Consider the following 27939-nt stretch of genomic DNA (forward strand, 5'->3'; position numbering starts at 1 on the left):
AGTAAAATAAAGTGAGGTAAATGCAGTTTGTAACAATGTGGTGTTCAGTGGTAATTGTAATGCTAAACAGAGAATGATAATCACATGAGATATTGATAGATGTACAGAGATTGAAATTAGTGGTAAATTGTCGTTGGAAAAATGTAGTTCTATGAAAATGCAAAATGATTAAGTGAAGGTTAATTAAGTTAATTAATTAAAGGTTGATTAACCTCCTTAGCGGTATGTCCGACACTGTGTCGGGCATACCACTTTCTCTGATCAGGAGGCCCCCATGCTTAATTTATTCTGACTGCAGTAAACCCTTTAGCTAGCACTAAGCTAGCTAGTCAAAGTGTCCGTTACTCCCAAATCCCCTGCGATACCCCCGTTTATACGTTACCCCCCCCCCCCCCTGGATCCAGCGATGGGTTTGCGCATGACGTCGGCAACGTCATGACGTCATGTGCGATCCTCCACATAGTGAAGACCGGAGCTGTGCGTGGAGGCTGCGCCGATCGCTGGATCCAGGCTGGGTAATGTGTTAATGGGGGAGCGGCGGGGATCGCCGGGCATTTCTACTAGCTAGCCTAGTACTAGCTATACGGTGTTCAGCCTTTGGATCTCTGAGGGGGCCTGGGGGGCACAAAATGGCAAAACCTCCTGAGCGCAACTTTTTCGCCATTTACAATATTTTTTCCCAAAATTTTTTCCCAAAATTTAAATCTAACATTTTTTTTCAAAAATTCCAATAAACCAAAAAATTTGATCTTATTGGTCGAATTGAATTAAAAAAATTATAACGTGTGTGGCCACCTTTAAGATGCATGCACAAGTCCAATTTTAATTGGCCAATGATTGCCCAATTTTACCACTTCTAAGTGGTATGAGCCCCAACAGATGTTGAATACTATGAACAGATTTTGTAGGTTAGCTCTCTGACTAAATGCGAGTGGTGAAACTGGCCAATCAAAACTGGATATGTGTATGTACCCTCAGGCTCAGAGCTGTTGCCAATCAAAGTTAGTGCAGGTGTGGAAATAAGCAACAGTTGTTCTTGCTCTGTGCATCTAATTACCCATACAAGAAGAGAAAATATGTGGGTTGGCTGTACTGAACCAAAGAGTAAAAATTGCAGGCTAGAAAAAGAAAACTCTTTGGGCTTACAGTCAGTTTTAGAAACTAACATTTTTAGAAACAGTGGGATTTCACTTTAATGGTTAGTATTTCTTCCATTATACTAATAGCCAGTGTTCAAGCCAGTTGAAAACCGACCTCTTGACATTCAACTAGGCTGTCTAAAAGGACTAGCATCAGTGCATACAGGCACTTTTAAAGCTTTCAGCAGATGCAAACATTGGCATAAATGTTAGGTTATAGTTTGCGCATTTACTAATTGGTAATATGCCCCCCGGTTTGACAAAAGCTGTTGATGAGTTCCAGATTCTATTATCTTGCCATTCTTCATGACCACAATGAGATCGGCGTTCTGCACTGTAGACAGTCTATGGGCGATCATAATACAGGTCCTTCCTTTCCTGGCCTGATCCAGGGCTTGCTGGACAACCTTTGTGAAAGTGAAACAGTAAATAGATATTAGTAGTAGTAGACTGAAACACTTGTGCTGCTGATGCATTATACTTCAGAAAATAACATATAGCTATAGTTATATAATGAGACACATTAGGATAGCTCTGACTTTCTGAGTGGCCAAATAGGACAAGTAGGATGGGTGCCAGACAGAGAGGTGTACAGGGAAAAAAGGCACCCGGAAAAAAAGGGTGCGGGGGATTTCCAGTAGAATTACAGATATTCTACTAAATTCCAATAGTAACATATGTCTTAACCTAACCCTACTCTGACACAGAACCCTCCTCTACCGATGCCTAACCCTAAGACATCCATCTGCCGATGCCTAACACTCAACCCCCCACTTAACACTTACCCCTCTAACCTTCAAGGAAACATCCAAGAACAACAAAAAAAAGATCCACTTACCTGGGGCTTCCTCCAGCCCGTGGCAGCCATCCTGTGCTCTCGCCGCAGCTCCGGAGGCTCCCGGGCTTCTCTGCTGCAGAATCCAACCTCGCCAGGTCGGGTACTGGGTCGGCGTCTTCTGCGCTCCTCTGCGCAGGTCACATGGTCTGGACGCAGGCGCAGAACCGTCCTGATGACGTTGGCCAGACCACGTGTCCCACGCGGCTGGAGGAAGCCCCAGGTAAGTGGATCTTTTTTTTTTTGCTTGGACACTCACTTTAACCTACCACCGCCGCAAAGACGTGAGATGCAGCAAAGAAGGTAAATCTGGCCACCCTCTATGTAATACCTCAATTTGTATATCGGCATGCCTCCGCTCCTGCAATTTTATCGAGTGCCGCTGGGCACCCAAATTTACCTTCTTTGCCACAAATTGTGCCCATTAGAAAAACATTGAGTTGCAATCCAAAGGCTTCCCTAGGGCACATATGTCAAACTCTGTCCCGGGGGCCAAATCTGGCCCTCAGAGCCATCAAATTTGACCCCCAAGTGGTTTCCCCACTTAACTTTGCATTATGTTTGGCCCACTCTAGACCATCAGTGATGCTATATTGGAGGCAAAGCTCTAGATCACCAGGGAAGCCAAATGGCAGAGGGAGGGGGGAAAGCACAAGACACCAGGGAGCTGTATAGGGAAGGAAGGGTAGTCACTAGACACCAGGGAACTGTATAGTGGAGGGGGAAGTCCACTAAACACCACGGCACTGTGTGGGGGAGGGAAGAGGCATTAGACACCAACATACTGTATTAGGAAGGGAGGAGTCACTACACACCAGGGAACTTTAAAAGGGAGGGAGGAGGCCACTAGACATTGAGGTTGGCCCACAACTTGGTCTCTGTGTTCAACCTTGGTCCACTATCTATTTCAGTTTGACACCCATGCCCTAGGGGCACTTTTTGTCACTTCAGGTTCCTTTTATATCCCCATGTCGGAGGATGAACAGATCATAACATTGGACATAATTGGATACAAAATAGTTTTAAAACATGGAGACACTGGGAAACACGAGAAAAACACATACTTGGTATTAACCACTTTACCACCACTGGTGCCTGTATCTACACTCCTTTTTACATCCTTTCCCCACCAGGAGCGTAGATACACGCACCCCCGCCGCTGACCGCGCTCCCGCTCGCTCGTGCGCGCGCACCTGCACTCGTGCACGCCACCAGCCGCTCACCTGGAGATCAATGAATGGGAAAACTGTTCCTTTGATCTAACTCCCCGCAGCAATGATCGGCATGCTTCCGTGAGAAGCTGCGTGATGATTGTAAAAAAAAAAAAAAGTTTCCCAGCCTCAATGAACTTCCTGTGAGCGTACTTACATTTTTTCCTATTTTCCCATTAAAACACATTTAGAATAAAATAATTCTTGGCATAATGTTCCACATAAAGAAAGCCTAATTGGTAGCAAAATAAACAAGATATAGTTCATTGCGATAAGTAATGATAAAGTTATAGACGAATGAATGGAAGGAGCGCTGAAAGGTGAAAATTGCTCTGGTGCTCCAGGGGTAAAACCCCTCAGTTGTGAAGTGGTTAATATATTTTGAGTTATTGCTTACTTTTTCACTTTCGTTGTCCAGAGCTGAGGTGGCTTCATCAAGCAATAACAGTTTTGGAGATCTGATAAGAGCTCGGGCGATGGCTATTCTCTGCTTCTGTCCTCCTGATAGCTGAGTTCCTTTGTCTCCAACTTTTGTGTTGTATTTCTAAGCATAATGGAGGAGTAAGAAACACAAGTGCTAAGTTATTCAGTATTTGATTTAAAACCACATAAAAGCTGTGCTATGCAGAGACTGTAGGTGACCTTCATACTGTACATTGAGTCACACACCTGCAGCAAGCCTCGGCTAGCGGAGTCAGACCAGAGCCAAAGCATCTGATCTGCATGCTCATTCTGGGCCAGTGACTTAAAAAGGATATCTAAACTTAGAGGACAGGTCCGGCTTTAAAAAAACAAACAAAAACTACTTACTTCGGGCTTCCTCCAGTACCTGGCAGCCCATCTGTCCCTCGCCGTGAGTGTGTGACCGTGCTGCTTGCTCACGTGGCCTGGAGAGTTCTGTGCCTGCATAGAGAATTCTCCCAGCCACAGGAGTGTGATCGCAAACGGCACGGCTGCACACTCGCGCAGGCGCATAAGATGCCGATCTGGTGAGAGTGGCATCTGAAATGGAGGGGACTCCAGGACACTGGTTGGGAGCAGAGCTGCGGCGAGGGAAAGATAAGGCTGCCAGGGCCTTGATGAATCCCGAGGTAAGTAGATTTTTTTTTTTTTTTTATCAACCCTGGACCTGTCTTTTAAGCAATGGTAACCAAAGGAGGCTATAGGGAGGTGTGTGGAGCAGTGCAGACTTACTGCCCCTCCGTTGCACTTTTGTATTCCACCATTCCCTCCACACTGGCACTGCAGTACAAGGGGTGGATCAAACATACTACGCAGTATACTTGTACTACAGTGTGGACAGAAGCATGGGGACAGTCAGCTACAAGGGGGAAAGGGCCTATTGCCCGGTAAGGACCTTTTGCAGCGGTACGGTGGGGAAAGTGCAACGAAGGAGTGCTACGCCTCTACACTGCTCCCCACACCTCTCTATATCCTTCTTTTAATCCCATTGCTTCAGCTCCGGTATCCTTTAAACATATTAGAGGAAGAGCATCAGCACAGAAGTCGTGCAACTGGCATTGTCTTTTAGTGATTGAAGGTGACAGCCTCTGTATCACTCTCACTTTAGGTTCCCATTATTCCTCAGCAATTGTTGTAATTGAATCAGACTCATGAAGTTCATCCTATGCAGACACTCTCATTTTCCACTTCTTTCAATCGCAATGCAATTTGCTGTCTAAAGGTGCCCATACATGAGATGATGTATGGGCAGTGTGACCAGGAGACAGACCTCTCTGATCGAATCTGATCTGTTGCCTGCCAATAAACCAGCAGATTGATTGCCGAGAGATTTAAATATGAAATCTCTCAGGAATCGGCCATCTGATGCCCCATCCGCCACTAGGGCTGCTCAAATCCGATCCGGGAGACATCTGGATAGTTTCTATCCGGATATCTCACAGTAAACCTGGGCGGGGGGGGGGGGGGGGGGGGGGGGAGAGGGGGTCAATCTTACCTGTCTGACGTCTTCTTTGTCCGTCCCTCGGCGCCTCCCACGATGCGCTCCATGCGCGTCACGTGATTACAAACACTTCCTCCTTCAACCCGGAAGGAGGAAGTGTTTGTAATCATGTGACCGCCGCTTGGACCGCATCGTGGGAGGTGCCGAGGGACGGACGAAGAAGACGTCAGACAGGTAAGATTGACTCCCGCCCAGGTTTACTGGGAGATATCCGGATAGCGACTATCCGGATGTCTCCCGGATCGGATTTGAGCAGCCCTGTCCACCACCCCTATGGCATTACCGCCGGGCCTCCTACATTAAGCACGTGGCGTGTGCATGACTTCACACATGTGCTGCATGCTTTACGGAAGCCCAGCTGCAATGAGGAAGATGAATGGGGACCGCGGTGGGAGACAGCGGACAGGTAAGTTATTTAATGCACAGGCTGGGGACACATTCACTTTAGGGGGAACAGCACCAGGGGTTCCGCCATGTTCGTCGCAGTACCACCGCAGCTGCTCTGGATCCCCTGCATGCCAGTCTCCCAGTGCCTCGGGCGTCTAGCACCACGGCCATTACTGGGTCCCTGCCTAACGGGTTCTCCGCTTCCCAGGCGTCTAGTATGCCAGGGACGCGTGTCTCTGCTGGACTCAGAGGGTCTCTAGCGCGTGTGCGCGCTTGCCGCCAGGATCTTTATGCGGGGAGGAGGCGCGTCAGCTGACTGGCCGGTCGGCTGACATCAAAGGTGACTCACGGTGGCCCTGATTGGAGTGGGCGCGGCTCTGGGGTCTCCTCTGCTTCTTAAGCCTCCGAGAATCATTTGCAAACTGTCTGCTGTTGCGAATACTATGTGTTAGCCCTCAGACCTAGAGAGGTTCCTGTGGATGATAGATGTATATGCAGTGTTTGCTATATACATCTATCTATAGTTAGCATTTACTTATATTGTATTTACTGTGTATGACTCTGGCTAGTTCTGACCTATCTTACTCTTAGTGATTCTGTACCTTTGCCTATCTGATCCTGTTGCCAACCATGCCTGAAATACGTTCTGTCTCTGCCTTCTGATTTAGTACCTCTGCCCATCTGATCCTGTTGCCGACTCTGCCTGAACTACGTTTTGTCTCTGTCTTCACAATTCTGTACTTGCTCAGTCTGTCTGTTGCTTAACCGATTTGTCTGACCTCTCTACACTCACCAGGGAGCCCTTGTCCCTGGTGAGGAGTGCTGTACTGATAGTGCCCACCAGCTCCTCTGGTGAGGTACAGTTAACTCTATCAGTAGATACTGTTGCACCAATCACTACACTTGTGCATTAAAGTGGTATACTCACGAGTTACACTTCAGTATTTATATACCCGTATTATTGGTGATTCTGCAGATCACCATATAATCCGGTATATATCTGATTATAGGTGATACTGCAGATCACTTGATAATCAGAAGTCTGTTCTTGCTAACACCAATCGTTACAGCACCCGATCGGCATCTTGCAGCATACATTCAACCAATTTCAGCCTAAAATTAATCGACTCATCGATCAGGCATGCTTGTGGCAGCATTCGATTCAATAATAATTATAGAATCGGATGCTCGATCGGCTGCCAAGTCAAGTGATGTATGTGCACCTTTAGTAGCTATGACAAAGATAAGTCCAAATGACTATTATTATGTTAAAAGGAACCTTAATCGACCTGTAAAAAATGAGTTTAACTTACATGGGGTTTCTACCAGCCCTCTGCAGCCGCCCTGTGCCCGTGCCGTCACTGTGCGATCCTCCAGCCCCTCGCAGCACCCCTCTTTCAGTTGGATGTGCTCTCCTGATCGTGCTCCCGTGGATAGGAGCACCGTGCGCATGTGCAGTACGGGGAAATTCTACTGTGCATGCGCAGAACACTACCGAGGATGGGAGCGCAATCGAGGACACGCAGTCAGGGCCATGCATGTGCAGTGGTGTTTGACTTTCTGAGTCGCCCAGCTGAAAGACAGGGTGCTGCGGGGGACTGGAGGATCATTCAGTGACAGCACGTGCACAGGGCGGCTGCAGAGGGCTGGTAGAAACCCCAGGTAAGTTAAACTCATTTTTTACAGGTCGATTAAGGTTCCCTTGAAGCATTTAAAGAGAACCCGAGGTGGGGTTCTGACAATGCAATCCACATACAGAGGCTGGGTCTGCCTATACAGCCCAGCCTCTGTTGCTATTTCAATCCCCCCTAAGCCCCCCCTGTGCTCTGCTATCCCCCATAAATCACAGTCGCACTGTCGACACACAGCGTGTCGCAGCGGGCTGTGTTTACCTCTGTATTGTCAGTCTGCCGCTCCCCCCGCCTCCTGCATAGCTCCGGTCCCCGCCCACGTCCCTTCCCTCCCCGCTGATTGGAGGGAAGGGACGCGGGCTGGACCAGAGCTATGCAGGAGGCGGGGGGAGCACACAGAGTGACAGTACAGATGTAAACACAGCCCGCACAGCTTGGCTGTGATTTATGGGGGATTGCAGAGCGCAGGGGGAACTTAGGGGGGATTGAAATAGCAACAGAGGCTGGGCAGTATAGGCAGACCCAGCCTCTGTACATGGATTTCATTGTCAGAACCCCGCCTCGGTTCTCTTTAAAAAATGCTGACATTTTCTGCAGCACTTCACAAAGTACACTGAACACTTCATGCTGCTCACAGTCCCTCAGAGGGGTTTACCAATTTAAGTGTGAATATTTTGCACATTTCTCTTTGGTTTCAGTACCTGGGGTAGGTCTGCTATAAAGGCGTGAATATTGGCCGCCTTGGCAGCTTGCTGTATTTCTTCCATGGGCACCAGGCGAGAGTTGTCCCCATAGGCAATGTTCTCAGCAATGCTGCAATCAAACAGTATGGGTTCCTGGGACACAAGGCCAATCTGGGATCGGAGCCATTGCACGTTTAAACATTTCACATCGATATCCTCAAATAGCTGCAAGTACACAAAACATAAGACAATACAGGAATTCAACTCATGTGTTCTTGGAATATTATGTGAATGGTGTGATACCCTGCCCCCGTCGCATTGCACCACAACACACAAAATGTCAACCATACGACCATGCGGCAGAATGTGCCAAGCAACATGGTCATATACATAGTGCCCACTCAGGCTCTGGCAGGGGGGGGGGGGCAACATTTAGCTATTAATACAGGAGAAGGTGCCTCTGACTGGGAGGGGTGTTTGGGGTCACGAAAAACCTTAGCAGCCCCCGTTAGTGAAAATAACTCACTGATATGGACTCCTTACAGTCATTGTTAGTAATCTGAGCGTAGTTTGCATTCCGTCACTGCAACTGACACAATTTGTAAGTCTGCACGGAACAGTGGCGTTTCCAGAGGGGTACAGGCATGGCTTGTGTCATGGGCGCTACATCGCCATGGGTGCCATGTCTGCCCCTGTCGCCACGACCTCTGTGTTGGCTCAGTTCTGCACTGCTCCTCGCCCCGACCACGACCCCCCGACCAGACTCCAGCTGCCACCGTGTTGAAAGGTGCATCGCATTAGCGAATGTGGCCTGCCCGTGAGAAGAGATGTGCAGAACGTGCTGCTGGTCATTTGATGCGGTGCTGGCTGGAATCCTGCACTTCCTCTGCCATCAGCTCAGGGCTAAAAACAAGAAACACCAAGAGCCCCAATAGTGTAATATGTACTGGTAAATGGTTACTAGATAGAGTAAATATTATTACTCACAAACCAGGGTTACCATTAGACAAGCACTGTAAAGGCAGGTGGGGAGATTTTCCTGACCCCACTCAGAAATAAGAAGTCGCTCTCTGTAGATGAGAAAAAGGGGGTTCAACCCTCCGCCCAGGGTGGACTCAATATTATGCAGGAGAACAGAGGCGCCAAAAGGATAAAAGGAAGCTAAATGAGCTTAAAAACCAAATTCTTGGTAAATAGAGGATGTAGTGGTGGACTTACCTCCTCCAAGTAGACAAACAACGACTGTAGTAAAGACAGTCAATATATTTTATTTATGAACTCCAAATATGCAACGCATTTCGCAGGCAGAGGTGCCTGGCTCTTCTACTGACCACAAATGCTATTGCTCCGTTGCTATTGCCTGATGAAGCGGGATCAAACCTGCGAAACGCATTGCATATTTGGAGTTCATAAATAAAATATACTGACTGTCTTTACTACAGTCGTTGTGTGTCTACTTGGAGGAGGTAAGTCCACCACTACCTCCTCTATTTACCAAGAATTTGGTTTTTAAGCTCATTTAGCTTCCTTTTATCCTTTTGGCGCCTCTGTTCTCCTGCATAACATCAGCTCAGGGCTGTCTGCCCCCTCCCTCCCTCTCGAGCCACAAATTTCCCAGGAGGACAAGGGAGCCTCAGCAGGCTGGTGGAGGCTGCCAAACACCTGTACCAGCCGTTGGGGGGTCTCGTGCTGAAGGAGGAGGTCAGTGCTGGGGTATCATGTGCTGGGGGGGAGTTGCGCTCGGGGACAGGCATGTGCTAGGGGAGGATAGGGGTGTCATGCTGGGGGAGCACAGAGGGACAGGTGTTTCATGTGCTGGGAGGTGCAAGAGTGGCATGTGCTGGGGGGGGGGGGGTCATGCTGGGGTACAGATGTGTCATGTGATGGGGGACAGGTTTTTCATGTGCTGGGTGGGCAGGTGTGTCATGTGTTGGGGGGACAGAGGGACAGGGGAATCATGTTCCTGGAGGACAGGGATGTAGTGTGCTGGGGGAAGCAGAGGGACAGGGTTGTCATGTGCTGGGAGGGACAGGGCTTTTATCTGCCAAGGTTGTCATGCTGAAGGACATAGACAGGGGTGTCATGTGTTGGGGGAACAGGGACATTGTCGTGTGCTGAGAAGCGATGAGCTCACGGATAGAAAACTAGCCGAATCTGTGATTCTAATGAGGCTTAATTGCCTCAGGTGTGCGGCTGGGAAAGAGAGAATTACCCAGATGTCCGACGCTTCAATGCGTATCACAGCCTCGCACGCGTCCAATGGGACACGTTCCACGACTCACTACTGCGCACTTCCTCCTTCGGCCGGAAGGAGGAAGTGCGCAGTAGTGAAACGTGGAACGCATCCCATTGGACTCGTGCGAGGCTGTGATACGCATAGAAACCCCGAACATCTGGGTAATTACTTCCCAGCTGCACACCTGAGGCAATTAAGCCTCATTAGAATCACATTCGGCTAGTTTTCTATCCGTGGGCCCATCACTAGTGCTGAGGACTGATAACAAATGTATTGGGGGGGCGCAATATAAGTGTCAATACAAGTGTTTGCCATAGGCGCCATATTACCCAGGCACATAACCCATACCCTTTGGCACGTAACCCATACTAGTCTGTGGATAGACCATTTTAGGCAGCATTGTGAACCCAGCCTGACAGAGAGATGCATTAGGAGAGATAAATCTCAGAGGCAGATGCAGTAGAGAGAAAGGCACTGTTCTATAAGGCCAGCATGTTTATCAGAGGCATGGAAAATGCTGTGGGTATGCAGAGCTGTGTACTAGAAGCACAATCTGGGTAGTGTACTGGTTAAGGGCACTGCCTTTGCCATGGGAGACCAGGGTTCAAAACCTGGCTTAGGGTCTGTACCTATTCAGTAAGGAGTTCAAGGCAATACTCCCTAACACTGCAGAGTGGCCTCTTGAGCGCGTCCCAGTGGCTGCAGCTCTTGAGCGCTTTGAGTCCGACAGGAGAAAAGCGATATACAGATGTTTGGATTATTATTATTATCCCAAAGACAGATTCCTACTATACACTGAGTGGCTGCCAAAACTAATCTGAGCCTGCACTAAAGTGACCCCTCCTTGCTGCCTCCTATCGGAGATCCTGGCTCTAAAAAGTCAGCAGTAGCTGTGGAGTGGAGCATTATTCAGCATCAGCACAGCAGTAGAGATTGTCCTCTGAGCCTACACAGGATTTTTACTGGAGCAGGCATAGCTATTATCAGTCAGGCCCGCCAGTCTCTGAGTTATTCTAATGTTTGTAAAGAAAGCTGCTCTGAGCAGTTTTAAGTGGACCTGTCTGTGTTCAAAGCATGTGAAGCAAGGGAAACTTGTGAAAGCAATATACATATTGCAATGTTTTGATTGCTCCATGTTTGATGTCTCTGCTCTAACACCTGCCTTTTTAGTATGTGTATCAAAGGAGACTTAAAGGGAATTTGATGTGAAAATAAACTTATGATATAATGAATTGCATGTGTAGTACAGCTGAGAAGCAGAACATTAGTAGCACAGAAATGAGTCTCAAATTGTTTCCAGTTCAGAAAGAATTAAGAAACTTCACTTGTTATCTACGCAAAAGAGCTTCTCTGAGCTCTGCGACTAATTTAGTCAGCGAACCGTGTTATTTTCTGAAGTACTTATACATCAAAGAAACAATGAAAGACAACTTCAGATAAGATTTTACTGCAGAGAAGTTCAAAGGGTCATAAGGTCTACTCTGGTTCATAGTTTAAAATACAGTGTAGCTTGCAAACTGCAAATTTTAGAGAATGATGCAATATTATAAAAAAAAGCTATATAACTGAAAATAAAAAGTATGAGACTCTTTTCTTTGCTACTAATGTTCTATTAATTATCCGTACTACACATACAATTCATTATATCATACGTTTATTTTCGTTTCAGTGTCACTTTAAGCATGAGTTGTAAAGTGTTCCCACCTCTCCCTCACTAAGCTGCTCATATTGGCCAGCTGTCACCATTACTGACACAAGATATGTGATACCAGTGACAGGATTAGTGGGCTGGGCACCGGTCTTCAGTTAACCTTCAACAGCTTCTCTGGTGAGAGAGACAGACCTGCAGCCTTGAGCCTCATGCTTGGAAAGGATTGGTGCTCACAGAAAGCAGTTTGTTGTTATATTTGCAAATCAGCACTGTAAAATGACAGTTGGAAGCAGGACAAACATGTCAGAAGCACCATCAGTCACTCTCACATATGCCCAGGAAGACAAAAACAGAATAGATTGCCCTGTGTTTGCTCTCCCTAATAGGGCGTGTTCACACATTAAGCAATTTCACCCTAAAAGTGCTTCTGCAATGTTGCTCTATGTGAGTGTTCTCACATGAGCGATGAGCTTTCTATCCAATCGCAAATGTGGCTCCTGCACCATTTTAAGAGCGTTTGCGATTTAATAGAAATGATAGGAAAATAGCTAAGTGCATGAAAAATCGCTTTAAAAGGCGATTTTCCGAGCGCTTTGAATGAGCATTGTATTTATTCATTTCCGGGGCAAAGAGTTCACTTCCTGACTAACGTGAGGAAGTGAAAAAAAAGTTACACAAAAGCGATTAGAAAAGCACTTTTCTAAGTGCAAATCGCTCTGAAGGTGCTTAGAACAACACTTTCAAAATAGCTCAATAAATTGCTCAGCACTTGCGATAGCACTTGCGATTTATAATTGAACACGGCTAAAAAGTGGATAGACATAAAAAACAGATAGCAGGCAAGTTCTTATTCCCCTATTACATCTGTACTGTACATACATTTTTTTTATTACTTTAGAAATTACTGAGTAAGTGTTTGTTCATTGTAAAATCATTCCTCACCCTAATTTGCATTCTTAACCGAACCCGAGTCAGTCACAAAAGTAGAAAAAAAGCATACTATGTGATCCGGGGGAGGGAAGGGGTAGAGTCAATTACCGCCGCCACTCCTGCTTCCAGTTCTGTGACCCCGGGGTCAGAGCCGAGCACAGAGCACTTATTGGCATGAAGGGGCGGGGTAGAGGGAGGAGCAGGCAGAGGAGAGCCAGTGAGAAGGCTATTAGTGGCGGGGAAGGGCATAACACAGGAGTTCCTCTCCTGCGAGGGATGCCCCTTCCCCACTGGTCTGCCGAAAAGCCGCTTGTCGCCAGATTTGGGGGTGGGGCAAGGATGGCACGGGGGAATTGAGGGCAATAAGGTGAGCACACAGAGACATGTCCTTCAGATGGTAACATGCTTCTGTGTCCCTTTTTTTTTACATTTAAAACCGTCTTGTGTACATGTTAAAGTATTCATGATGCTGAAACCAGGATAATGCACAATAAAAATTGGGTATCCTGAAAAATGCAGTACATTTTGCTATACGTTTTTACGGGGCCTTTTGCTTTAAGAGTGGGCCTATCGGTCTGAGAAATAGCAGACGTATACATACAGAGTTACACCGTTATCTGCATCACAATAGATTAGTTCTATTACCAGTACCCTGTTTGACTATTATTTTGCTTGCTACTACACAAAATATAATTTGAATATAGAGTTTGGATAAAGAAAATGTGAAGCAAGCTGGAAAGAAAGTTAGATACTAACTTATGGAAAGGGAGAGCCTCTGGATCTCAAAAAGCCTTCCTGGTCGCTCTCCAGGTGCGCTCAGTCCACCGCTGTCCTGCCGTGAAAGTCTGTGCCTTTGGAAGTCCTCGGAAGGCTTCAGAAACACTTGAATCTCCTAGTGCTTCCGAAGATGGGCGGCTCCGTACTGCACATGCACACTAGGGAGCACCCATCTTCGAAAGCACTCAGAGACTAGAGTGCTTCCGGGGACTACCGAAGGTGTATTTGACCAGTTGGATCAAATAATTTAAATGGGGAACACAACGGTGGACCAAGGGCACGGAGACAGGATCGGTAGGCTTTATGGGATTCAGAGCCTTCCTTCTCGATAGTTGAGTATCTAACTTTTGTTTTTTTTTTTCAGGTTGCTTCAGTACCGTATTTAAGAGAACCCGAGGTGGTAAAATAATGCTAAAAAACCCCACACTACCTGACCCGGGGGGTTAGCCGTATCAGGTAGCATACATCACCGCTGCTCCCCACCACTCCTCCTTTCTGGGTCATGACGCTCCAAGCTCTGCTCTTTGAGTCTTATCACAGAGCAGAGTGCAGTGAGATGGGGGAGAGGTGGGGGAAAGGCAGTGTAGAGCCAATGGCAGCTGGGGATGAGGCGTTATTAACGCCAAAGGGGGTGTTTTGCATTAGTGCCTTTCCTGCAAGGGATGCCCCTTCCCCCTGTTAGCTGCCGACAAGCTGCTTGTCTGAGTTTTCTGTGGGGGACAGTGCAGTGCAGGGGGGCAAAGAGCGGAGTGAGGGGGACACAGATGCATGTCAAGGAAGAGGGAACATGCCTCTATGTCCCATCTGCCCCCTCATGTGCTGCCTCTGGTACACTTTCAGCATTAATACATTTTCAGCAAAGAATGCAGAAGGTAATGTGGACTCACCACTGTCCCCTGGAGGGGATCATAGAACCTCTGCAGGAGCTGAACCGAAGTACTTTTTCCGCATCCACTGCTGCCCACAAATGCCACAGTCTGACCACTGGATATCTTCAAAGACAATTCTTGCAACACTGGCACGTCTGGTCTAGAGGGATAACAGAAGGAAACTTGTCGTAGTTCCAAATTTCCTTGGCAGTTACCCTATGGAGATCATAAACATAAGGCCAAAAAAAAGAGTGGTGAATATTTCAGTAATTTTACATATCCACAGACATAATATATTTATTCTTAAACTCTGGTGTCTACGCGTCCATCAAATGAAGGCGCCTGGAAATTTGGGCGCCCACTAAAGGCCGATAGTAAAATATCAATCTTAAAATACTGATATTTTACTATAAAACTGTAAAATATCGGTATTAAATGCCGATATTTTAATATGGCCAACCTAACCTTACTCTCACACAGAACCCTTCCCCAGCACAAACTACCTACCTAATTCCTAACCCTTAACCCCCCTCCTGCACACACTATCTACCTAATGCCGACACGAAACTCCTCCCTGCACACACTACCTACCTAGTGCTTAAACGGAAACTCGCCCCCAGGCTGCCAAATTTCCGCTCCGGCACCCAAATACCGATATTTAACAGTGGCGCCTATGATGGCGCCCAAATAGTCCACTTGCTGCATGCGCCCTTTTTTTTCTGTTTAGGGTGTGGACAACTTAAATCAGAAGCGATCAGTGTCTATGTTGACACGATAGAAAAATGAAAGCAGGCTTAATACAGTCGTGTATATTAACTTACCGGCTTTAGACCATGCAGGCTGTAGTTGTCTATAGCTGGCTCTCTGTCAAACAAGGCAAACAGGTGGGAAGCTGCAGATTTGGCTTTGGCATAGTCTGGTGCAAAGGATAATGTCTGTCCTACTGCCACAGCGCCATATGTCAGAATGACAAACACACTGTAGAGAAATTATTAGATTATTATTAGGTTAGGCTTGGTTAATCCCAATACTAAGATATAAAAACAAACTAGCAAATTGGTAACTAAAAGACAGAGGCCTAGATCCACTAAACTTAAAGAGACACTGAAGCGAAAAAAAATATATGATATAATGAATTGGTTGTGTACTATGAATAATTACTAGAAGATTAGCAGCAAAGAAAATATTCTCATACTTTTATTTTCAGGTATATAGTGTTTTTTCTAACATTGCATCATTCTATAATATGTGCAGATTACACAACACTCAGCATTCAAAATGAGTCTTTCAGAGCAGTCTGTGAAGTAATGACATCTCCTCTGGCAGAGGAAAAGTAAATAGTCCAGGAACAATTGAGATAATAAAAGTCAGATAACAGCCCTCTCCATGACTAAAGGTGGCCATACACTGGCCCGATTCGCGGCCGTTTCGACAGCAGATTCGATCCTGGGATTGAATCTGCTGCCAATCGTTCGCGGTAAACGCACCCACCAATCCGATTTCCTCCCGAAATCGGATCGGCCCGTCGATCGCGCCGTGCGGGAAATTACCCTCGATCGCCCGCGGGTAGGGAGCGCGTCGCTAGCGGTGGCCGATCCGATCAGGTATACATTACCTGACGCTGGCTCCCGGGCATCTTCTCCGCATCTTCTCCACGCTGCACCCGCTCCATCCCGGCGCTTCCTGTCACTGCAGTGACTAGGAAGTTTAAATAGAGGGCGCTCTATTTGAACTTCCTGGTCACGGAGTGACACAGGAAGCGCCGGGATGGAGCGGGTGCAGCGTGGAGAAGATGCGGAGAAGATGCCCGGGAGCCAGCGTCAGGTAATGTATGCGGGGGGGGGGGGGGGGGGGAGACAGGCGGCAGCGGCGGCTCCACAGATTGTGATCGGTTTCAGGCTGAGATCGATTCACAATCTGTTTGCAGTAAAGGCAGCCATACGATCCCTCTCTGATCAGATTCGATCAGATAGGGATCTGTCAGCTGGTCGATCTAATGGCAAATCGACCAGTGTATGGCCACCTTAAGATTTAGTCGGAGAGCTTAATGGCTTGTTTGCATAGAGATAACAACTGGAGTTTCTCAACTCTTCCTGTACTGGAAACAATTAGACTGATGTATCTGATCTTAATGTTTTATTTCTTAGCTGTACAACACATACAAATCATAATATCATAATTTTTTTTTCGCTTCAGTGTCTCTTTAAGCACTTCCCATTGCTATCCTTTGGTTCAGTGCTCCTGGGACTAAGGGCCCGTTTCCACTGCTGCGGAAATTGGGCCGAATACGCAGAGTTTCCCTGCAAGCAAATCTCACTTTTGGTATACTTCTAAAGTCATCTTCTGCTGTATCCTTTTTTCTTCTTTCGGCACTAGCATCTGTATACTTCTTTCTTCTTGTTTTTTTTTTTTTTTTTTTTTCAGATTCTCCTTTTCTTCTGAACTTCTAGTCTTCTGTTCTTCTGTAATCTGAATTAAAGCCTGCCCTGCATCATCCATTTCTTCCTACATCGCACCACCATGATAGTGATCAAGAGTCCCATACGTGGCACATTTCAGTTTCGCATGCAGGTCTCCACTGACCCAGGGATGGTAATAAATTCAGCCAATCAAAGCCTCTAGCTACTGATTAATACACTGTCTGTCAGCCAACAGATCAGCAGCCACTGGCTATGATAGGCTCAATAATTGTCTCTTCCTGCGTCAGTGGAAGTAAACTTGACTTCACTAATGGAAAAAAAAAACCCTCTTTTACTGTTAAAAGTGCATTTTAGAAAAACCTTTTGTTTTCTGTTATGTATTTCTAACATTAATATTTAATATTCAATGGCCTATGAATTGGACTGATCGCACAGCACCCGACAATTTGCACTGCACTTTATAGCTGTGGTGATGCCCCCGAAAAACACCCTCAGTAGAGGTAGGTAGTCAGGTATAGGTGCCCAGAGTATAGGTTAGCCCGGTACAGTTGCCCCCAGTATAGGTTGGCCAAGCACTCTCTTCACTTCCTGTTTCTGCCTGGTGCTGCCCCCAGACTTCTGCCACCTGAGGAAGTTGCCTCACTTGGCATCATGGGCAGATGGTGCCTGGCAATGGCCATAGACAACACATAAGACAGGCTTCCTGCAACACATTCACATTCAGTCAAACCAAGCAACGCCCCCGTGTCATACTTACAGCATCACTTCTTCAACGTTTAGCCTTCCAGTTCGGATTAAATAAGCACCAAAGCGATAGCTTGCTGCATAGGCAAAAAATATAAAAGACTGACTGAAGGCAAAACATATGCCATATATCTGAGCTTTCCGCTGTGAATTCCTACAAATTGAAGACAGAGTAAAACAAATTATAAATGACACTCACACAGCATATACTAAATAAATAACCCTGAAGCAGTGTTGTTTCTAGGCACAGGCTGATCAGGCTTAGGCCTAAAGTTCTTCCAAGGGTAAAAGAACAGTGTGCTGCAGAGCTTCCGGGCTCCCATGGTTAAGCTGCAGCATACCTCCCAACTTTTTGAGATGAGAAAGAGGGACACTTAAGCTGCGCCCTTGCCACACCCCTGATCATGCCCCGTCACACCACTAGTCACGCATACCATAAAGATTTCATAAGAAAAATATGTTGTTTTATAATTCAGACCACACTGGTCCTTTCTAGCCTGGTTCATTTTCCTTTATATTCACATTTTAAAATTAGTAATATATCAATTTAAAGGATGGAAATAAAGTTTAGAGTCAAACACATTTTTTAGTAGAGAAATATGTATATTTACATAGAAAGAGGGACAAAGTCCTGAAAGAGGGAGAAATGAGGAGGAAAGAGGGACAGAGGGACTGTCCCTCCAAAAGAGGGACAGTTGGGAGCTATGCTGCAGGGATGCTGAAGCTCAGCAAGCTGGATCTCTTGCTGCACCGCCAGTAACTCTCTCTCATTGCTGAGTGATTGGACAGCAAGGAGGAGGATGTTATGTGGCTTGAAGAAGAGAGTTCCTCGCCATAAAAGAAGCCACACTAAAGAGAGCATTGGAGGAGGAGAGCAGTGAGCAGGAGGCAAGTAAGTAACAAAAGAGATGCCCTCTACCATTCTCCCCTCCATCACTGCCACCATTTGCACCAGTGCCACCAGGGAGTGCCAATCCAGCCTCCTATCCTGAATGGCACCCACTGCTGGTCACCCACTACAGCTTAGTACCCAGTGCTAGTCACCCACTGCTACTTGGCACCCGGTATTTGTCACTCACGGCAGCCTGATAACACATTCTTGCCACTCACTGCTGCTTTCCATCCAATGTGCCGTGTCATGTCCTGCAAGCAGACACAATGAAGCCCCCAATATCAGTCAGTTGTTGTCACAATGCAGTACCCAATCTCTGTCAGCAGCCACAACTGAACCCTATTTCTGTTATTAGTTAGAAAATACTGCAGAGCTGAGAACACAATCCAGTGGGTGGATTTCCAAAGCTAGGGCATATTTTGAATGCCCTGGTAATCCATTAACCAAATAAAATGTAATATGCTTGAGTCACATAAACAATACTGCAATTATTGCTTAAAGTGTTCTGAAACTCAGCCTTTCTTCTTTACTCTAAAATATTATTTACAGCCTTAAAGCTACTACCACAAAAAATGTGTAGCAGAACCGCATTCAAACAGTTAAACACAGCACTTTGTCCTGCAGTGGAGAGCTCCCTTCAGCTTATGATCCGCATCCGAACAGGAGATGACATTATCTTTTGTTTACATTCCTCTTTTACTTTCCTTGCTAGATGATTTTACTATATAACAAAGGCAGCTTTGAAATGTAATGCCAGTTTTCAGAGCAGATAATCATCAAATCAAGTTGAGACCCTCCTATTTAGAGATTTCTGTTAGGAAATCTTTGAAGCAGTGTTTGTTTGTGCAGATTGCAGGGTTTTAACAAGCATTGATTACTGCCTAAGTATGTTTTGCATATACTAAGGATCAAAGGGGAGTGTGTTCTTTTAATAGAGTTTTGCTGAATAACTCCAAAAAATGTATGAAGCCAGGAAAAGCTAAATCTGAGGACAGAAGTCTTCTGACTTTAAAGGGAACCTGAAGTGAGTAAAATGATTTTAAATAAACACATGATGTAGCTGCAAATGAATATTGCATACTTACCTCACCATCAGTTCCTCTCAGAAACTCACCATTTTCTTCTACAGTGATCCCTTCCAGTTCTGACAATATTTTGTCAGAACTGAAATATACCAGTTGCTGTCAGTTATATATCAGCAGCTGTCAGTTACAACTGAATGTGCAAGGTAATGTCCATGTTTCCCTATGGCTCAAGTGGGTTATATTACAGTTTAACAGTGTGCTGACCAGGAAGCTGTTATGGGGTATTGGCCATTTTTTAAAATGGAGAATGGAGAATTTCATTGATCATAGTGGACAAATGGAATGCAGTTGAGGAGAAAGAGATTGAGGAGACTACACAGGAGGTAAGTATGGCCTGTGTATGGTTAATTTTACTTTTTTATATTCAGTTCTTGTTTTCTTCAAAGATGGGCACATTTCACTATATGAAAGCTCTAATCTTAAACAGGATTGCAGACATTCTATGCAGTAGAAATTTGGCATTCTTACCCCTAACAACCCCTTCTGACCAAGGTGATTTTTAAAACATCTGAAAAAAAAACACTTTCTTGTGATTTTTAACAGTATGAACTTTTCTATTTGCTTCTACTAGTTCTGGAGTCTGGGCTGCCATATGAGTATATGGCAGCCCATCAGTCTTGGACACGCCTTCACCCAGACACTATCTCCCATATGGACTATAGAGTATTGAATTATTAAGCTGGCCATACACTGTGTGCACTGCCTGCCAGGTCCCAGGTGCTATAGGAGAGATGCCTTAAATAAACCATACATGTTGTCTGAACTTACACTTGAAAAAGATGCACACAGAGTTAACATACGTTCCATTTTACATAAATATCTGACCTGTAGGGTTTCTGCAAGCTCTCCGAGTAATACGCCTCAAAGGTTTTCTCTCTAGTTAATGATACAACAGTCCGGATATTGTCCACAGCTTCAATTGCAATCTAATGGTTTATTGAAACAGGAAATAAATAACATGAAAAAAATGAAGTGTGTGGGAAAAGTGAAAAAGTCAGAAAGCCTTTAACATCAAACTTATAACATCTGAAACTGGAAATGCTGGATAGTGGCTGGACAGTGTAGCAGTGGCTGGATAGTGTAGCAGTGGCTGGACAGTGTAGCAGTGGCTGGATAGTGTAGCAGTGGCTGGACAGTGTAGCAGTGGCTGGACAGTGTAGCAGTGGCTGGACAGTGTAGCAGTGGCTGGGTATTGTAGCAGTGGCTGGACAGTGTAGCAGTGGCTGGACAGTGTAACAGTGGCTGGACAGTGTAGCAGTGGCTGGATATTGTAGCAGTGGCTGGACAGTGTATCAGTGGCTGGACAGTGTAGCAGTGGCTGGATATTGTAGCAGTGGCTGGACAGTGTAGCAGTGGCTGGATAGTGTAGCAGTGGCTGGGCAGTGTAACAGTGGCTGGACAGTGTAGCAGTGGCTGGATATTGTAGCAGTGGCTGGATAGTGTAGCAGTGGCTGGATAGTGTAGCAGTGGCTGAATAGTGTAGTAGTGGCTGGACAGTGTAGCAGTGGCTGGATAGTGTAGCAGTGGCTGGACAGTGTAACAGTGGCTGGATAAATTTTAGCAGTGGCTGGATAGTGTAACAGTGGCTGGACAGTGTAGCAGTGGCTGGATATTGTAGCAGTGGCTGGATATTGTAGCAGTGGCTGTATATTGTAGCAGTGGCTGGATATTGTAGCAGTGGCTGGATATTGTAGCAGTGGCTGGACAGTGTAGCAGTGGCAGGCTAGTGTAGCAGTGGCAGGCTAGTGTAGCAGTGGCTGGACAGTGTAGCAGTGGCTGGACAGTGTAGCAGTGGCTGGACAGTGTAGCAGTGGCTGGACAGTGTAGCAGTGGCTGGATATTGTAGCAGTGGCTGGATATTGTAGCAGTGGCTGGACAGTGTAGCAGTGGCTGGACAGTGTAGCAGTGGCTGAATATTGTAGCAGTGGCTGGACAGTGTAGCTGTGGCAGGCTAGTGTAGCAGTGGCTGGATAGTGTAGCAGTGGCAGGCTAGTGTAGCAGTGGCTGGATAGTGTAGCAGTGGCTGGATATTGTAGCAGTGGCTGGATAGTGTAGCAGTGGCTGGACAGTGTAGCAGTGGCTGGACAGTGTAGCAGTGGCTGGACAGTGTAGCAGTGGCTGGACAGTGTAGCAGTGGCTGGACAGTGTAGCAATAGCTGGATAGTGTAGCTTTGGCTGGATATTGTAGCAGTGGCTGCACAGTGTAACAGTGGCTGCACGGTGTAGCAGTGACTGGATATTGTAGCAGTGGCTGGATAGTGTAGCCGTGGCTGGATAGTGTAGCCGTGGCTGGATAGTGTAGCCGTGGCTGGATAGTGTAGCAGTGACTGGATAGTGTAGCAGTGGCTGGATATTGTAGCAGCGGCTGGACAGTGTAGCAGCGGCTGGACAGTGTAGCAGTGGTAGGATAGTGTAGCAGTGGCTGGACAGTGTATCAGTGGCAGGCTAGTGTAGCAGTGGCTGGATAGTGTAGCAGTGGCAGGCTAGTGTAGCAGTGGCTGGATAGTGTAGCAGTGGCTGGATAGTGTAGCAGTGACTGGATAGTGTAGCAGTGGCTGGATATTGTAGCAGCGGCTGGACAGTGTAGCAGCGGCTGGACAGTGTAGCAGTGGTAGGATAGTGTAGCAGTGGCTAGACAGTGTATCAGTGGCAGGCTAGTGTAGCAGTGGCTGGATAGTGTAGCAGTGGCAGGCTAGTGTAGCAGTGGCTGGACAGTGTAGCAGCGGCTGGACAGTGTAGCAGCGGCTGGACAGTGTAGCAGTGGTAGGATAGTGTAGCAGTGGCTGGCTAGTGTAGCAGTGGCTGGATAGTCTAGCAGTGGCTGGCTAGTGTAGCAGTGACTGGACAGTGTAGCAGTGGCTGGATAGTGTACTAGTTAAGGACTCTGCCTCTGATACAGGAGACCAGGGTCTAAATCTTGGCTCCTCCTGCTCAGTAGCCAGCACCTAGGCCTTGATTCACAAAAGCATGGGTCCTCTACTGTGCACAGACAGTGTGTGCTAAAATGAGTGTGCTACATGTGGTCCTGGTAGGTAGCGTGCAACCTTAACTTCCACCTGATCCTCCTAACTGCCGCGTGATGTGTGTGTATGTTAATTAACATAGAAGAGGCCGCGCTAGTGGAGAAGAGTAGTGGCGCTATGAACACATCACAAGGAAGTTAGGAGGATTGGGTGAAAGTTAAGAGTGCGTAGCGTAGGAACGCACGTAGTGTGCGCGCACTAATTTTAACAAGCGCTGTCTGTGCCTCCCAGAGGTACCATGCTTTTGTGACTCAACGCCCTATTCCGTATGGAAACCTTGGGCAAGAGTACCTAACACTGCTACTTGCTTGTCTTTCAAGTTAAAGCCAATTTTATTTTGTTTCACAGATAGTAAATATACAACAAACAGTTCTGTGAAATGGCAGGTGTCTAGTTCTAACCCTATCTCTACAGAAAAAAAAGGGGCAAGACATTCATGCAGGTAAATTGTAAAGGATAATGATATATGATTTTACAAAAAAAATCATATAAAATCGCTATAGGTGTTGTATCAAAACAGACACTAGCACACTATGCAGCTGGCAACAGCCAGTGAAATGTGAAATCGGTAAAATGTGTAATCTAATAGGCATCATCAGGCTAGTTCTGTGCTTCATTAGTATGGATAGCCTATGACACACCAAAAATTCCAACAGGATGTACAATTATGCAAATTTTGCATGCAAATTTACACAGCTTGAAAATGAACCAATCGAATCCTGCCGAGATAGAACTGGACTGGTTCATTTTCAAGCTGCATGAATGTGCATACAAAATTTGCATAATCCTGGATCAATTTAGAATCATTTGTATCTTCCCTATTAGATGGCCTCGTACCTAATAAAGTGTCCCTGCGTCCCATGTCCGTGTGTCAGAGCTTTTGCGCTGCTGCGCATGTCCTGCACTGACACAGCCGTTGAAACAGGACGCAGGGGCCAGGAGGCGTGCTGGCCGGCCAAGTGGGCAGGCGTGTCTGTGTGCGCGGCAGGCGTGTGTGTGGCGGCAGACCTAGAGCCCATTTTAAACGGGCTTAGGTCACTAGTGTATTATAATGCCACTTTGTGACACCTTCACAAAGCATTCTCACTGTGCCCCCCACCCACCTCATTTTAATGGAATACTGTATAATGGTCAAACACATAACGTACCTTACCAGCCGCTTGCAGTTCCTTTTTATCGCGATTAGCGAAGCCAGTGAGGGCTCTGGTCTCCAGAAGTCCAGTTACCACCAGGACAGGAGTCATAGCAAGCAGTAGAAGAGCCAACTCCCAGCCAAATATCAAGGCAATAATGATGGACAGTCCCATACTGCCAAAATTCTGTGCTAGTAAACCAAGCCTGGAGCCTGTTGCCTGAATTGGAAATGAATGAAGTAAGTAAAATCAGTGACAAAATATTTGCGGGGGTTCACTTTCATTTGCTCTGTGAGTACGCACTGAACTGGTTGCCTCTACTGTAAGTCCAGTCCGAAATGTGAAATGCATGGAGGATACCTGAAGAGGCAGCCTCAATAATCCAGTGTCTGTTTTCCAGAGGGGGCTTACATAAAAGGCTTGCTTGCCTTATCATCGTTTACAATTTACTGGTAATCTAGCAGTGTCTATATACCAATTTTACCAGCTCCATGTATCATGAGAGGTTAGTGCTATGGAACGGTTGTGTAGATTAACTTTCATATCACATGAAGGTGTTATAATTGGCCAATCATTGGCCAATCAAAATGGAAGGTGTTTACCAGGCTTTTATACTTAAAGCTAGCCACACACTGCACATAGATTGATAATGGATGTCAGCATGAAATCTATTCAAATCTATCAAACCACAGCGTTGCATTGCTCGATGCAGTATTGTGGTCAATCTGCCGCTGCTCCCGGCCCACCGCTGATCGATATCTTCCATTCGGTGCAATCAACCAATCAGACCCGCATGTTGGGGCATTGATTTCAATGACTGAATCTGACGGAAATTAATAGAAAAAGTTGATAAGTGTGAGCCATCCTTTGAGTTGTGCTTAGGTATGTTTAAAAGGCTCTGATCAAATACTGAATTTAAATCTTTTGTAAAATACTAGCTTGTTGTCACTGTCATTGCTTTTACTGTAAAGATGAGTCATCGGTAGTCCTACTCCCATACTCTCTGCAGTCTGCAGTTATCATCAGCACTTCAGCAGAGGGATAATAATGAGTGTGGACAGTCTATTTATAATGTAGAAGCAGCGTAAGGCATGCAAGCAGAGATCAACAACACACACTATACTGTCATCAAGCAGTAGCCCCTGATATGGTACATATAGGGGCTGACACTTACACCTTAATACAGAATTAAAACAAATATTGCACCATTGATCATCAATTTTAAATGCACTAAGGCCCCATTCACACTTGCGTTTTGGCAAATAAACGGACCGGATCCTAAACGGATCCTGACCTGATCCTGATCAGAACCGTACGGTACGTTTGTATCAGGCATGCATCAGGCTGCCATCCGGATCCGTGGGCAAAAAATAGCGAAATTTTAAAAAAAAATGTTGGGGTCAGCAGAAGGTGCACCTGTAGAATCAGGTCCTCCGCTGTAGGCCTCACCTCCACCTCCGACATTCTGCCAAACAGCTCCAGCACGTCTGTCACTGCTGCTCCACTCCAGACATGCTTGGCCCATGTGTCCCCATCCGAAATGGCTGCTTGGATACGCATAGGAAGTGGGGTAGAACGTCAGGTTTCTGTAGGCAGTGTGTTCTGTGCCTTCCGTTCCCCATTGGTTTATGTGTTCCTGATGGTGCTGTCAGGCTCAGGTCCGGGTGCGTGGGCCGGAGAGCCGGACCCAAAAAATAGCGCATGTTAGAAAGGAGTCCGGAGTCCGGATCCGATCCGGCTCCATACTGTACGGAACGGACACGTGTGAACGTCCGCATAGCCTTTACATTGCTATGCGGAACGTACGTTCCGTTTGTACAGTATGTGGTCCGGATGAGATCCGGAAAATCCGGATAGCGAACGCTAATGTGAACCGGGCCTAACACTTTTAAGAATGCAATAAAAACGTTTGCTTGAAGTAGCAATGTCAGGCTATAAGAATATACATGAGAAAAAAATGTGGGTCTATTCCCCCCAGGAGGCAGAAGGTGGTGAATTCACCACCCGTTAGCTACTGCTATACACCACCCAAGTGCTTGCTTGCTAGCGCTAGACACAGGAAATTGGACAGGCAGCCACTGCATTAAAGCGGAATATAACCCTGCATTTCAACTGTGCTCTAAAACATTATTTACAGCATATTATATGCAACCAGCATTTTTTTTTTACTAGACCAGCTTTGGAAGGGTTAAACACAGAGGTTTAAAGTTCCGTTGAGAGATATGCAGAAGTTCAGATAGATACATTTAACTAAATAGAATGTAACAAGTGATAAATGTTACACACTCTTTGGCTGTCCTCCAGCTCCTTCTCAGTCAGAGAGAGTGAGTCACATTCAACACTTAGATACATTTATGTAAACAAAATGTATCTATGTAAGCTTCGGATGCGTCTGCAGTTCTCTCCAGGAACTTTAAAGCTCGGGCCTGTTCAGACTGTCAGCGTATGAAGAACGCGTATAAAATCAAAGAAACGCAATTTGAAAAACGCATGCGTTTTTCTTGCGTTCTAATGCGTTTTCTTTTTTTAAAGATTCTTTTATTTTGGAAAAATTTTTAAGTAGTACAAAAAGACATCAAGACTAACAACATAAAGCCCACCATACATAGTGCGAGCCGTAGATAACAGTGATACAGTACATGGTATTGAGACCAAAACACGTTCTATAACATCTATTGAACAGTGATAAGACAAACCACAGACCAGCGTGGTTCCTATAAAGGAGATAGAACATCAATTATAGTGCAAATTACTATTTAAGTCTAAGAGGTCCTTTTGGTGAGGTTAAGACTCTCCACTATATATATAAACTTTTTATAAGGCCAGCTCTGGGCCCAGAGGGAACATCCACCAGTAGCTGACCCTGAGTAGGTAAACCACGTAGAGAGTGCGGAAACCTGAAAAGCTGGGACTTTCTATGTATACCATAGCTAATTTAATATTAGCTAATGGGGGATCTCAGACTCTCCCATATATGGCTGACACATATGAATAAACCTTAGAAAAAGGTCTATTCTGACATAGACAAAGATAAGAAGAAAATAAGGAGTAAGAATAGATAGAAAAAATAGTTAGAGAGGAGAAGCAAGAGGTAGAGAAAAAAGGGGGAGCGGCAGAGGGGGTAGGGTCCCGAGGATAGCGCCATTGCTTCAATATTTTCTCACTCAAGAACGCCAGAGGTGTGGTTAGGGCACCCTCAGAGTGCTATGTGACTAGGTGGGCATGAGGGAGCGGTAGCGATCAGATTCCTTAAATTCAAACCATCCATACCATGTCTTCCAAAATTGTTCGTGTTTGTCATGAATAGAGGACGTAAGGTCTTCCATTCTCTGGACTTGGTCGATCTCTCGAAGCCACTCCTGAATTGAAGGGGCCTCTGAGGATTTCCAGTGTCTGGCTATAAGAATCTTAGCAGCATTAACCAGGTGTCGCGTCAGAGTCTTCTTATATTTTCTAACTGACCAGGTATTGTGATGGAGGAGGAAGAAGGCCGGAGAGTTTGGTGGTTGGAAGTCTGTCATAATATGCATCAGCTCCCTCACGCCCTCCCAGAACCCAGTCAAATCCGGGCAGGACCAAAAGATGTGGAGGAGGGTGCCTAATTCTGCTCCGCATCTCCAGCAGTTGCCTGTGGAGCCGGGGAACATTGTCTGAATTCTAGAGGGCGTAAAATACCACCGGGTAAAAATTTTATAGCCCGCCTCTTGGCTCCTCGTAGAGATAGATGATTTCTGCGAAAAGATCAGGATCTTATTCCATTGCTTATCAGAGAAATGCTCTCCAAGATCAGTTTCCCACTTAGATTTGCTTGGTGTAATTGCCTTCTTAAAACAGAAGGAAATTTGCAATAATTCAGTTATAAATGAACATTTGTGGTTACCCACAATGCACACCTACTAAATATGCAAATTATCCCTTTCCGCCCTTGTTAAGCCAAGCAAGCATCCAGAACCGCTGGTTTATAGCAAGCCTATAGCTTTAAGTTTTACACAGCCATATCAAACCCACATGTAGACAGTCTGTTTCGGACTTTTGGTCCTCATCAGTACATGGCAGGGATTGATAAGGCTGTATGAAATAGGGCTTGGTCGAGTACAACAGAGTAACCAAGCAGCTTAGGGTGACCCAAACTACTAGGAATGTATAGGGGGATGAAAGGAACCAAAAAGCCCTCCTACTAAAAAAAGCAAAGCTTGGTGTAATTGCCTTCTTAAAACAGAAGGAAATTTGCAATAATTCAGTTATAAATGAACATTTGTGGTTACCCACAATGCACACCTACTAAATATGCAAATTATCCCTTTCCGCCCTTGTTAAGCCAAGCAAGCAT

General features: G+C 46.0%; 1 protein-coding gene across 4 annotated transcripts in view; it reads right to left on the reverse strand.

The window, feature by feature from the left end:
- The window catches only part of LOC137518306 (ATP-binding cassette sub-family B member 5-like), a 232054-nt gene that overhangs the window by 125276 nt on the left and 78839 nt on the right, over positions 1-27939 (reverse strand). Inside the window, exons 21-28 of one of the 4 annotated variants that reach the window (XM_068235977.1) lie at positions 23625-23828; positions 20279-20379; positions 17490-17630; positions 15134-15290; positions 14331-14528; positions 7868-8074; positions 3583-3729; positions 395-1546 (exon numbers count right to left, since the gene is read on the reverse strand). The exons of the other annotated variants lie outside the window; for them this stretch is intronic. Coding sequence (XP_068092078.1) covers positions 1349-1546; positions 3583-3729; positions 7868-8074; positions 14331-14528; positions 15134-15290; positions 17490-17630; positions 20279-20379; positions 23625-23828 — 1353 coding nt within the window. The 3' untranslated portion in view covers positions 395-1348. Of the gene's footprint in view, positions 1-394; positions 1547-3582; positions 3730-7867; positions 8075-14330; positions 14529-15133; positions 15291-17489; positions 17631-20278; positions 20380-23624; positions 23829-27939 lie in introns of those variants that run through there. 4 annotated transcript variants of the gene reach the window in all.

This window comes from Hyperolius riggenbachi, chromosome 5, assembly GCF_040937935.1.
Source record: "Hyperolius riggenbachi isolate aHypRig1 chromosome 5, aHypRig1.pri, whole genome shotgun sequence".
Taxonomy (NCBI): Eukaryota; Metazoa; Chordata; class Amphibia; order Anura; family Hyperoliidae; genus Hyperolius; species Hyperolius riggenbachi.